Source organism: Geotrypetes seraphini, chromosome 1 (genome assembly GCF_902459505.1).
Source record: "Geotrypetes seraphini chromosome 1, aGeoSer1.1, whole genome shotgun sequence".
NCBI lineage: Eukaryota > Metazoa > Chordata > Amphibia > Gymnophiona > Dermophiidae > Geotrypetes > Geotrypetes seraphini.
The window spans coordinates 509,426,616-509,440,406 of record NC_047084.1 but is presented as its reverse complement, the minus strand read 5'-3'; the positions used below and the strand labels follow the sequence as shown (position 1 = coordinate 509,440,406).

General features: G+C 41.9%; 1 protein-coding gene across 9 annotated transcripts in view; it reads right to left on the bottom strand.

Moving 5' to 3' along the window:
- The window catches only part of LOC117352220 (spindle assembly abnormal protein 6 homolog), a 180,770-nt gene that overhangs the window by 75,900 nt on the left and 91,079 nt on the right, over positions 1–13,791 (bottom strand). For all 9 annotated transcript variants that reach the window (XR_004537632.1, XM_033928535.1, XM_033928519.1 and 6 more), the window contains 3 exons: positions 13,249–13,443; positions 10,323–10,412; positions 8,917–9,096 (listed from right to left, as the gene is read on the bottom strand). Coding sequence is in view for 8 of the 9 variants with exons in the window: in XM_033928535.1 (XP_033784426.1) it covers positions 8,917–9,096; positions 10,323–10,412; positions 13,249–13,443 (465 nt within the window). In the remaining variant the exon portion in view is untranslated. The remainder of the gene's footprint in view (positions 1–8,916; positions 9,097–10,322; positions 10,413–13,248; positions 13,444–13,791) is intronic.

Sequence of the window (13,791 nt, the reverse complement as noted above, 5' to 3'; positions counted from 1 at the left end):
AGATTTTAGCAAAGCCTTTGACAGTGTTCCACACAGGCATCTAATAAACTGAGTGCCCTTGGAATGGGCTCCAAAATGACGGACTGGGTCAAGAACCGGTTGAGTGGAAGGTGACAGAGATTAATAGTCAGTGGAAATTGCTCTGAGGAAAGGGATGTTACCAATGGTGTGCAGCGAGGTTCAGTTCTTGGGTCTGTTCTTGTAACATTTTTATAAGCGATATTGCTGAAGGGCTGTATGGTAAGATTTGCCTCTTTGCAGATGATACCAAAATCTGCAATAATGTAGATACCACTAATGGTGTAGATAACATGAGGAAAGATCTAGTGAAGCTTGAAGAATGGTCTCAAATTTGGCAGCTAAGATTTAATGCTAATGAATGCAAAGTCATGCATTTGAGCTACAAAAACCCAAGGGAATGGTACGGTTTATGGGGTGAAGATCTTTTGTACACGAAAGAGAAGCAGGACTTCGGTGTGATAGTTTGTGATTACTTAATGATGGTTAAACAGGTTGAAAAGGTGACAGCAAAAGTTAAAAAGATGCTAGGGTGCATACATAGGGAGAGGTATAACCAGTAGGAAAAAGGAGGTATTGAAGCCCCTGTATAAGACGCTGGTGAGAGCTCATTTAGAATATTGTGTACAATTCCGGAGACCAAACCTTCAAAAAGATATAAACAGGATGGAGTCTAGCCAGAGGAAGGCTACTAAAATGCCTGATGGTCTTCATCATAAGACATATGGGAACAGACTTAAAAATTTCAATTGAAGGAAAGGAGGGAGAGGAGAAATATGATAAGAGACATTTAAATACCTATGTGGTAGAAATGTGTATGAGGCAAATCTCTTTCATTTGAAAGGAAACTCCAGAATGAGAGAGCAAAGGATGAAGATAAGAAGGGTTAGGCTCAGGAGTAATCTAAGGAAATACTTTTTTACAGAAAGGGTGGTAGAAATGTGGAATAGTCTCCCGGTAGAGGTGGTGAAGACAGACTGTGACTGAGTTCAGGAAAGCATGGGACAGACGAACGGGATCTCTTAGGGTGAGGAGGAGATAGTGGATGCTGTAGATAGGCAGACTGGATAGGCCATTTGGCCTTCATGTGCAGTGGCGTACTTTAGCATATGTGACACCTGGGGCCCTTCATTTTCTAACACCCCCCTCCTCTATATGAAAAACATGGATTTTTAGTAAAAATCCACACGTTGCACAGCAAGAGTGTACTTAGGAAAAGGCAGCATCTCACATACTGCAGTGAGCAGTAGAACATCAGTACACCCATTGCAAAACTAAATAAGTCAGACTAGGTCCAAAATATTTCACAAGTTTAAGGAAAAAAAAAAAAAGAAGAATCAGTAAACAATAAGTTCAAATATAAGAACATAAAAATATCCATGATGAGTGACCAAGGTACATCAAACCCATCTCCTTGTCTGAGAGTGATCAGTCTGGGTCATAAATACCCAATGGATCCTACAGCTTAATTATGCCCAGCATGAAATAAAACAACAACACTTTCTACAACTTATTTTTAATTTGCTGGTCATTAATTTCATGGAATGTCTTCCTGTTTTAGTGTTGTTTCTTATTTAACTGTTCCACCCCACTCATGACTTTATAAACTTGGATGATTAATAATTTCCTCAAGCTGAACAAATCTAATACGAAAATATCATGGTTCGGAGATTATAATTCATTACTGAGTACAGAACTCAAGCTATCCACAGGTGAGAGAGGCTAAAGACAGAAAATTCCTCCAAAGTACTGGGAGTCATACTTGACTCAAACTTAACCTACAACATTCTAGTGAAAAAATTATTCCGTTTGTTACCTCTGTGGCAGATGTTTGCCAACAAATCTTAAACATTTGATTAAAAGAGACAGAAAATGTCACTCTTATGACTGCAAAATCCTTTCTGCGTTGACTTTAATGGACTTGAATGATCCCATGTCCTACAACAAAAACTGAACCATGTTGAACAAAATTGAAAAGTATTCCCTGCACATTACTATTATGTAATGCAGAATAAAAGATATAACATAAAGATGACAGGCCCAACAACTTACAACTTACGTAGAAATACCAGCTTCTCCAAGACTGAAATCTCAACACAAAGATGTGCTTCTATCATATTATCTGTATACTAGAACATTCTCTCACTGACTTCCATTTTAACCCTGAAATAGGTTCCTATGAAGACATAAATTTAAGAGGACACTAACAGCAAACAAAACAAGATAGTATCTTTTAGAATTATACTGTATGGTCACCGATATCATATCCTTATCTATGGATTCTTTTTTTTCCTCCCTATCTTCAGGATCAGCCCGAATCTCACAAAACATCACTGATAATCCTCCTCTTATTAAACGGAACTAGGTACAAACATATTTTCAATGCTTTGCTTATCTAGGGTTGCCATATAGCTCCAGAAAAAGGAGGATGGATTGAGATATCTGGGTTTTACTTCCATTGAAAGCAATGGAAGTAAAACCCAGATGTCTCAGCCCGTCCTCCTTTATCTGGAGCCATATGGTAACCCTATGTTTACCTATGTCACTATCAAAACATGGAACAGCCTACAGTACCTCTAAACACTAGAAAATAATTATACTACCTAACATTCTGAAGAAAACTGTTCTATATGATAATCTGTTAGGTTGGATATCATAACAGCAGCCTTAAAGCTGTACATCTGTCCACTAGGAACAATAACCACACTCTTAGCCTTGGTATCTCTGAGTTACCAACTATTATGTACATTATACAACAGTTTTCACAAACCAGCATGCAATTATCAGCAAATGTAGGATTTAACTAAGTTCTTAGTATAGAGTTGCTTTTGTTCTTCTCTTACCAGTGTTCTCTGTACTATCCCCATGATCCTCATGAGTTTTTAATATTGTAAATCACCTTGATCCTCTTTAGATATAGAGCAATCAAAAAATTGCAGATTCAATTCGATTCTGTATCTTTTCTTCTTTTATCATCCTAACTGGCATTTCACACCCCATCCATCTCATACCCAAAAAAGGAAAGCAACCTTAAATAATAATGGCAAAACTTCTGACCACAACTTTATTGAAGCACATATAGAACACAACTCCTTCAAAATAATTAACAAGTTCAAATCCTTTCACAACTCACCCATTCCCAGAGATACCTTTCTTCCCACTCCCTGTAGCTGGCTAGTAATAAACTAGTCTTATCTGATAAAGAGACGTAGCATTAACAAAATCAACCTCCAGCAAAGCCCATGGTGATGCAGAGCCTTATTTCCACTTGCAGAAGTGTCTCACACTTCAAATCTCCCCTTTCATCAGACACATCCAGGTCCCACCAACCCCCTTCTTTCCTGAAATTTAAAGCTACGATCTTGACTCTACCAAAAATCCACCCATGATCCCTACCAAAAACAACCCACTGAGGAATATTAAAGAACATAAAAGGGAGGAAGGGGAAAATTCTTCCCACACACTTGCAACCCATTCCTACCCTGCTTCACCATCTTCCTATGGCAAAGCCCACCAAACCACTATCGCTAAAGCTCCTGTGCCTTAACCGTTCCCATCTATATTCCCCTTTCCAATCCAACAGTTTCCATTCCAGCCACTTATTTTCTTCATCACCCCAACAACCCCTACTCCCTACCCCTGCCTTCTCCCATCCAGATTGGCTCAGCCGACATTATGAGCCCCCAGCTTAAGGCTGATGATCCCTTTCTTCTGAGTGATCCTCAGGATCATATGAATCTTATTGTGGCTTATAGTCACTCCCAACCCATGAGACATCCATCTAATCCTGTTCATCATCCTTTTCATCTGGAGTCAGAGTATTCAGCAGGCTGATTTCTAAGCAATAAAAAAGCAAAAAGACTCTGTGTGCACTGTACAGTGTGCTTTTTAAATCTCTCAGAAAGCACTCTGCTCACCTCACAACTTTGTATATACACTGAGGGCTGGATTCACAAAAAAGCCGCCATAAGCTAGGCACCAGCAGGCCTCTGCTGGCATCTAATTTAATTGTTTTAAGTGGCATGATTATTGATTGTACCATTAAAAGCCGATTAAAAAAAACAAATTTAAAAAAAAAAACAAAAAAAATCCTAGGCATAAAACCTAGGCACCTCCTGGGACTGGCGGCTAACACCCAGGCACTTAGGACTAGGGGACATGAAATGAAGCTACTAAGCAGTAGACCTAAAACAAACCAAAGAAAATATTTCTTCAGACAATGTGTAATTAAACTCTGGAATTCGTTGCCAGAGAATGTGGTGAAATCATTTAGCTTAGCGGGGTTTTAAAAGGCTTAGATAATTTCCTAAAAGAGAAGCCCATAGTCTATTATTGAGATGACTTGGGGAAATCCATTGCTTATTCCTAGGATAAGCAGCATAGAATCTGTTTTGCTACTTGGGATCTAGCTAGGTACTTGGGACCTGGGGTTAGCCACTGTTGGAAACAGGATACTGGGCTTGATGGACCTTTGGTCTGTCCCAGTATGAGAATTCTTATGTAGAGGTGGAGATGGTTTAGGTGTCACTAAGCGCCGCTAGGCGCGATTCTACAATGAACGTAGGCACAGGAAATGCAGCCCTTTAAAACCTTGACCTTCATTACCAGCACCTAGTTTTGTCACTAGGCGCCGGCAGGAGAAAGCCGCGAAGCAGCCTGTTTAGCGCTGCGGTGGCTGACTCTACAGGAGGGGGGTTTGCTGCTCTCACTGGGAGTGTCGGAAGGGTTCACTTGTGGGGGAGAGATAGGAGGGTCAGCGGAGGTTCGGCTGGGAGGGGAGAGCAGTGGTCTGCAGGCCTGGCGCCATTATTTTTTCGGGCAGCAGCAGGGTTTACAGTTCGCTGCTGTTACCGGCTTCAGGCCTTACTCTCTGCCGGGTCCTGCCTACTTCCTGTTTTCATGAAGACAGGATCCAACAGAGAGGAAGGCCTGAAGCCGGCAACAGCAGTGAATTGTGAATGCTGCTGCTGCTGCCCGATGAAGTTCAGGACACCAGGCCTTGGGTGACAGAAGGAGGAAAGGTAGCAGAGGGGGAGAGTGTTGCTGTACCCAACTGGAGGGAATGAAAGGAAATGCCAGGGCTTCGAGGGAAGAAGAGATGCCAGGGCATGGAGGGAAGGAAGAAGATATGCCAGATCAAGGGAAAAGGAAGGGGGAAAGGAAGGAGGAGATGTCAGAGCATGGAGGGGGAGGGAGAGATGGAAGAAAAGGAAAGGAGGGAGATGCCGGGAATCAGGGAAGGGATGATGCCAGACCATGAGGTGGGAAGGAAAGAAAGGAGAAGAGAGATGCCAGAGCATAGGGGAGGGAGTGGTGACCAATGTTCCCTCTAAGGATTGATGAGGTGCGTGTAAAAAAAAATATGCATGAGCGACAAATTACATACTCCACAAATTTATGAGCAGGTGCGGAGGACGCATTTTTAAACAAATGTAGTTTATCCTCGTATTCCTTATGTATTTTTAATCATCTATGGATATGTTTGTATGTTTATTGTTCAAATGGTTTTATTTATTTCACCAAATTTATTTTTGTTATACGCATTGAAAATATTTGATATTGCGTTTAAATCAAAATCTCAATAAACTTGAAATGAGTGCCCGTGAGATTATGGGAGGGTTAAATACTCAAAACTTAGAAGAATAACAATTTACTTAAAGGTTTTTGCTTCGCCAGCTTTCTGGTATCTTTACATACAGTGGCATACCTAGCATATGTAACACCCGGGGCCCATCATTTTTTGGCACCCCCCCCCCATCTGTACGAAAAACATGATTTTTAGTAAGAAGCCACACATCACACATGAGTACCTAGGAAAAAGCAGCATATTACATATTGCAGTGAGCAGTACATCAATACACCCATTGTAAAACTAAACAAGCCAGACCAGCACAGATCAATCCTACACCATCAATCCTAACAGAAAACCATGTCTTTCGAACACACAGAACACAGAAAACACCTTCGCGTAGTATGGAATATGTCATCACAAACTAACCCCTCCCCCTTTTACAAAACTGTAGTGTGGATTTTAGCCACGGTGATAACAGCTCTGACGCTCATAGAATTCTGAGCATCAGAGCTGCTACCACCACGGCTGGCGCTAAAAAACGCTCCACAGTTTTGTAAAAGGGGGGATAAAATAGAAATACACAGCTTCAACGCTCTAGCTCAGAGGTGCCCAAACTTTTTGGGCTTGCAAGCTACTTTAAAATGACCAAGTCAAAATGATCTACCAACAATAAAATTAAAAAACACAAAGCACACTATACGCTGAGAAAATGTTAATTATCATTTCTATTCTGGGTTTTTTTTCAAAGAGGTCAAAGCAGATGACTCTATGCATTGTCACCTCAGTAACAACCATGCAAAAATAGACAAATATACCCCCCTTCCTTTTTATTAAACCACAACAGCAGTTTTTAGCGCAGGGAACTGCGCTAAATGCCCAGCGCTGCTCTCGACGCTCATAGGCTCCCTGCGCTAAAAAACACTATTGCGGTTTAGTAAAAGGGGGCCATAGTGCAAAATATAGACAGCAGATATAAATTCAGACACATTTTGATCACTAAATTTAAAATAAAATCATTTTTCCTACCTTGTCTGGTGATTTCATGAGTCTCTGGTTGCACTTTCATCTTCTGACTGTGCAATCTTTCTTCCCTTCTTTCAGCCTGTATGCTTCCTCTCCTCCAGACCTCATTCCCTCCCCCAACTTTTTCTTCCTCTCTCCTTGCCCTTTCTTTCTTTTTTTTCCTCTTGATGCCCCCTTTCTTTTTTTCTGTTTCCCTTCTGTCTCTCTGCCTGCCTCCTTTCTTGCTCCCTACCCTCCACAAAGCCACTGCTGCCACCATCAGGGGAAACAGGCCCCAAAGTCACCGCCGCAACCATTGGGGGAAACAGGCCCCAAAGCCACCACCGCGGCTGCCCAAAGCTCTCTCTGCTTCCCCCAACGTCAATTCTGCCATCGGAGAGAAAGTTCCGCCCAGCAAGGCAGCGATTGGCTGGTCCGAACTTCCTCTCCGACTGCAGCCTTAGAGGATGTGCACAGCCGGAGCGGACCGCCTCCCCCCCTCTCTTGGTAGCCACTGAAGACGTGGCAGCGGCTCCTCTCACTAAGTCCAATGCAGTCGGGGACCTTGAGAGGAGCCGCCGCTGCCGCTGCTTCCTCTCACCTCCCTCGAGTGAGCGGCAGGGGAAAGCGTATGAGCGACGCCACTGGAAATAGTGAGCGATCGCTCATGCGCTCACCTTAGAGGGAACACTGGCACTGGTGACAGAGAGAGAAAAACGGAGAGGTGACAGAGTTGAAATCAATCATGTACAAAGGAGAGAAGGGGCACGGGATAGATAGTTTATAGAAGGAGCATAGACAGAGGGAAGATGCCATATGGAAGAGAGAGTGAGAGAGAGGGTAGACACTGGATGGAAAGAGCACAGAGGGCAGTGAATGGAAGGGGCGAGATAGAGGGTGAACAGTAGATGGAAGGGGTAGAGAGAGGGAAGCAGACACTGAATGGAATTGTGGGGGAGAGGAGGGACAGCTGCTGAATGGAAGTGTGAGGGAAAGGGGGAGCAGATGCTGGAAGGAAGTGGGGAGGAGAAAGAAAAAAGGGCACATGCAGGATTGAGGGAAGAGGATAGAGTTAGTTACTGGAAGGGGTGAGGGAAAGAGGTGGCAGGCTATAGGTAGACACAGTGAAAGAGGGAAATTGAGGATTGAATAGTAAAAAAATTTAGACAGAGGCAGAAAATAAATTGAGAAGGAAGACCAGGGAAGGACAGGAAGGGAGCAGAGAGAGATATGCTAGAGCAGGGGGGAAGGAGAGGAGACAGATACCAGACCAATGGGGGTGAAAGGAGAGATGGAAGGGGGAGGCATACAGTTTCTGGAAGGGGCATAGAAGGAGAGAAGATGCCTTATAAGGGGCAGACAGTGGATGGAAGGAAGAGAATAACAAGAAGATAAGGAAAGCAGAAACCAGAGAAGGCAAAGGTAGAACAAAAATTTTCTATTTATTTATTGCTTTAGGAGACATGTGTCACTGTTTCTGTGGTGTTGCATTGTATGCAGAGTCCAGCTTCTTGCTGGTTCAATTTAACCTTTGTCTATATATTTCTAGTTTATCCTCCCTTTTACAAGACTGTGGAGCGTTTTTTAGTGCCAGCTGTGGTGGTAGCAGCTCTGATGCTTAGAATTTTATGAGCGTCAGAGCTGTTACCATCGTGGCTAAAATCCACATTACAGTTTTGTAAAAGGGGGAGGGGTTAGTTTGTGATGACATTCCATACTAGGCGAAGGTGTTTTCTGTGTTCTGTGTGTTCGAAATACTTGATTTTCTGTTAGGATTGACTGCAGGATTGATCTGTACTAGTCTGGCTTGTTTAGTTTTACAATGGGCATATTGCTGTTGTACTTCTCACTGCAGTATGTAAGATGCTGCCTTTTCCTAGGTACTCATGTGTGACTTGTTACTAAAAATCATGTTTTTCGTACAGATGGGGGGGGGGGTCAAAAAATGATGGGCCCCGGGTGTCACACATGCTAGGTACGCCACTGCATATTTTACAGTTGGTTTGGCCTAGAACCAGTACCTGTTGTATAAGGAAAGATGTGAAGAGGGATATGAAAGATTATATGAAAAAGATAGAGGTGGTCTTATACGAAGCATGTGTGTAAAAAGTTCTGATGGTCTTTTCCCAATTGTTACACCTAAGGATGCTTTCTCTATAAGCTTTTGTTTAAACAAAACTGTGTGGAAATTTGTCAGTCTCAGAACATGCAAAAATTAAATCCTTGAGCAAAAGATGTATTCATTCAGTGCTGTTCAAAGAAAATGAATGTGCAGATTCTTTGTATATTTTTGCCGGCCCTGAAACCAAACCCATGTGGCGTACCTCTGCTTCTTTTTGCTGAAGTGCCTGTTGTACATTAGTAAGTTCTAATGTCTCCTTTTGCAATGCTTGTTCCTTTTCCCCCAACAGTTTCTCTTGTTGCATGGTCACTGTATTTTTTAGCTTTATTTTCTCTATTAATTTCTTCAGGTCTATTTGCAGCTTTTTGATAATCTCATTAGCCTATGAAAAACAGGATATTTATTTAAAACTTTTTATACCATTTACAAAAAAATTAAATAGTTTACATCAATTAAAACATACCATATCATAAAATCTACATAATAAACAATTTCTTCTCTTTGAGTGTCAACTAATAAATCACAAATGTACAATAACAAACATGGTTAAGCAGATTCTAGATAACATGATATTTATTTTTATTTTTTTAAAGTTAGAGGGAGAGTTAATGGGTGGGGGTGCCCTAGACACTAGGAATTTTAAAAAAAGGATTAGAGAAAGGGTTGGATGGGTACCAGGGAATGTAAGCTGAGTCCGATAGGGACACGGGAAAGGATGCCAGGGCAAAAAGCTAATTAGGCAGGAAGATAAGCCCAGGCTACGCCTGTTTTCTAGACTTAGTGAAAAAATGTGTGATAACCACATGTCAGAAGCCATGTTTGTCTTCTGTGTATCAATGCCTCACATGAATTCATTTGAATGCAACATACAGTTATGTATGCCACATTGAGAAACCCATGTCCAGTCCCCTTCTTCATGGTATCTGCATGGCTGAGCTTATGGTAGCTTTTGCTTTGACCCCTAAGTTTGCTTCACCAGTTCATACTTTTTTCTCACTGTTTCCTGCCAAAGCATTTATCTTTCTCTGTTTTCTAAACTCTTCTCCAGGTTGTAACTATCTACCTTTGTCTGCTATCTAGCTTCTATATCTTTTATAAATTCTGTCGATGTGTTTATGAAAGACAACATATCAAAAAATTAAAATAAACTAATGGTTAGCCTCAGTTCTCTCCACTCACCACAGCAAGCTCTGAAGGAGCCACCTCATCCACACAACCAGACTTTTTTGACCTCAGCACTTGTAACAGTAATGAAAATCTAGTCCAGGGGAAGAAGTTAGCAGTGCCAAAATGAGTGAGTTTGACTAAATGGTGCCAAACCATTACCCAGGGTTGCTGCAGAATCTGAATCATCAGTACGACCCAGTGTTCCTATCACTACTATTGCTGTCACCACTATGAAAAACAAAATAGTCAAGGTGCAGTTAATACTGGGTCAACCACAAAGTAAGAGGACTTCTTACCTTTCCCTAGAAGACCAATCACAAAGTGGAATAAAGATCAAATCTGCTTCTAAAACTTTGCAAACACTCAAATGGCTCACAGCCATGCCTGGCTTTACCATCTGTATTTGTTATTAATATTCAATTACTTGCTGAAATGACTTACTTTCAGAAGCTCTTCAGAAAGGGACTTCACAGTGGTCTCTAGCTTTCCAATTTGAATCTGTTTTCGCTCTAAAGATTCTTCCAATGTTCTCTAAAAGACACATTGGCACACATTATATTTGCAGGTATCATTGAATATAGTTTACAATTAATTTAACATAGTGAATGTTAAAATAGCATTTCCGCTGAAACCGAAGCATTTATAAGGGAAATATATGCACTTCTGTGCATTTATAAAATTATCCTGAGGCAGGAGTAATTGCAGGGTATTTGCTGGCATGAATAGGCACATATGTATTTTCTGTAATAAAAACAGAGTAAATGCCCACATAAAATGGGGTCCTAACACGCCCCACCTGGTATCAGAAGATGGTATGAATGTTGTAAAGCATTATTGGTGTCATAGCCCTAAGTAGGAAGATATTTGCCAGCAGTTTGTGTGGGTTTTAGAAGGCCCCGAGCTCAAGGCCACATTCGGAGGGCCCCTGCACATGTACAGATGTCGGCGTGATAGCACGGTTATAAGCATGATGTCATCATGATGTCCATGCATGCGCAGAGGCCCTCTAGATACGGGCCAGAGCTCAGGGAAGGAGACATGAGGATTGTGTGGGGGCGGGGTGTAATGGGGTAGGAAATAGTTAACCCTAGCTGAACAAAAGTTATTGCCATGCAAACTGGGAGTCTGCTCTCAACCAAGCTCTCTCTCCCCCATGCAAGAGAGGCTGGGAGCTTCAGCTCTTTATACTTTATTGATGAAATTTTGATAGAATCACAGTGGACTTGCAGTGTTCATGAAACCCTAATATAAATTGGCAGTTTGCTCTTACAGACCTGATGTACAGAGAAGGGAAGCTAGTTGCCTAGCATGCTTAAAGAACAAGCAAGCAAATAGTCCCATAAGACATAGGAAGCTGAACATGTGCTCTGAAAGAGTCTATTGCAGGGCATTACTAGATTGCAGGAATTTGTAGTCCTATTCCATTAACCAATCACCTGCCTCCATGCAAATAGGGGCAGAACATTGAGACTTAAAAACCAATTGTAAAAACAGCCTAACATGTTTTGGCATCATCAATGCCTGCACTGGGGATGAATATTACTTTAATAGCAAGTCAGATAATATATCCACCTTTTTAGAAAAGTTCCACTTGGCATTAAAAAAAAGAGCCCTTAACAGATACTGCAATAAAACTGCAGAGTGCCCAAGTGGTGCTTTCTAAAAAGAAGGGGGTATAGCTGATAAAAGGTGTGTGCAATGTTTCTATGCATGATCCACTTTGCATGCATGCATGCAAACTCCCAGTCAATTTTATAAGAGGGAAAGGAGAAAGGACTTGTATACTGCCTTTTTGTAGGTTATGCAACCACACTCAAAGCAGATTATACACAGGTGCTTCAAATATTTTTCCCCATCTGTCCCGATGGGCTCACAATCTTGAATATGCCAAACACTGTTCTATGTGCTCAAATTCTTTATAAAGTCTCATAGAAATACTGTATGTTACTTTGCACTTTAAAGAAAAAATTTGTAATTTTCTCTCCTGTGGCTGAATGTGCAGCCATCGTTCTGTAATGCAAAAAACAGCATTATCTGAAATAGAGCAAGGCTGAAATTCAAATTCAGTGAGCAGAAGTTTCCCAGAATTTTTTATTTTGAATTCAAACAAACCTGGTCCATATCAATATACAAAGAAAACAAGACAAGGAGCAGATTCTGTATAGGACACTGGTCTCAGCAGCTGCCTAAGAAGCGTCTTAGAATCGCACACACCGGTGTCCTATACAGAACTGTGTCTGCCCTAATGGACAGACACCTAACCCCGCTTAACCTTCTCCCTCGCCCCCCCCCCCCGATTCGCTAACCAGTATCCATGTCACAGGTGCCAGTTACAGAATTGCACCTTACAACTAGATGCGGCCAGCCAAACTCATCATGGCTCCGCTGATTGTATGAAAATATCTCTGCCACAATCAGCTGAGTGGCCGTGGCAGGAGACCACCCCCCCCCCCGCACAAAGTCCCCCAGCAAATGGTGAGCCTTCCCCTTCCCAGTGTATCCTGGGATGTACTGGGGAGGAGCCTAAGGCTCTGATTGGGATGGGCCTTAGGCATCCGAGTCAATCATGGCCTTAGGCCTTCTTCCCAGTGCATCCTGGGATGCAATGAGCATAGCCTAAGACTCCAACTGGGCCAATCAGGAAGGGAAGGTCTGCCATTTTGAAGAGGCGGGCCTGCTGGCCAGAGGAAGGAAGCATCCTTCCGGCTGGACTTTCTCCTACAAAGGTATGGGGGTGGGGTATGTAAGGGGGCTTGGGGATATAGAGACTTGGGGGGAGTGTTGGAAGGAGATCTGGAGGGGGTGTCACTGGTTAGGAGGGTTTAGAAGTTCGGGGGGGGGAGGTCCGGCAGGAAGGAGTGGGCATCCTTCTTCCTGGGGGACTTTGCAGTGGGGGGGACTTGCTGTGGTCACTCAGCTGAACGCGGCAGGGATATTTTCACACAATCAGCTGAGCCAGCAGTAATCACCCCTAACTGTTGCAACAGGACTTGGAGCTGTCCATATGGCCCAAGGTACTAACAGTACTGGATCTTGATTTACTGCACCTTTATGTTTTCCCATATTATTTTCCAAGATTTAATCAAACAAACTGTGCTCTCGTTATAGCCCTGAAGTTAACATAGAAGCAATATTTATTTAGATATTAATTTCACTTCTGGTTTACTGGAGTTTGCTTTGTTTGTTTTTTTACACTTTGATGGTTTTTGCATGTCATTCTCTTATTACATCTTAAATTGTTTAAACACAGTGCAAAAGTAGAAGAAAGAGAGAGAAAAGCTGTACCAACCTAATCCAAATTTAACACAGTAATTACATTGGCATGAAAATTTGAGACTGAGCTCCCTGAGAAATAGTACAAACATACCTTACGTTCTTGAGCACTTCCACAAACATCAGCTGTTTGTAGTAAAACAAGCTCCTTATCTTTCACTTCCTGTTCCAGGACAGCCATCTGCATTTTTAACTTATTCAGCAGCTTCTCTTTTTCATGGCATTCTGTGTCCAGAACTGAATTCTCTTTTTGGAGTGAAATCACTTCTTGTTTAATCTTCTGGCACTCCTGAGACATGTATAGTTAAAAAGGACAGTGATCAAAATGAAGAAAGGACCCTTAAACTTACCACACTCTACAATACTTATTTGCCAATAATACATATTGCCACAGTGTAAGCCCTCGCCAGCTCATCTGCAATATTACAACAGCTGTTTCCACACTGGACTCCTCTCTCTCTCTCTCATCTAGCAGCGTTGTTGGATGTGCACAGTCAAAAGATCCATTTTGAATTTTTCCTCTATTTTTTTCAATTTTTAAGTATATTTTTATGTCACACATTATCTTCATTAATTGACATGACAAAATTTGAATATTAGTGGATTAAACACTCTCCATTGTGGCTAAAATTAAATT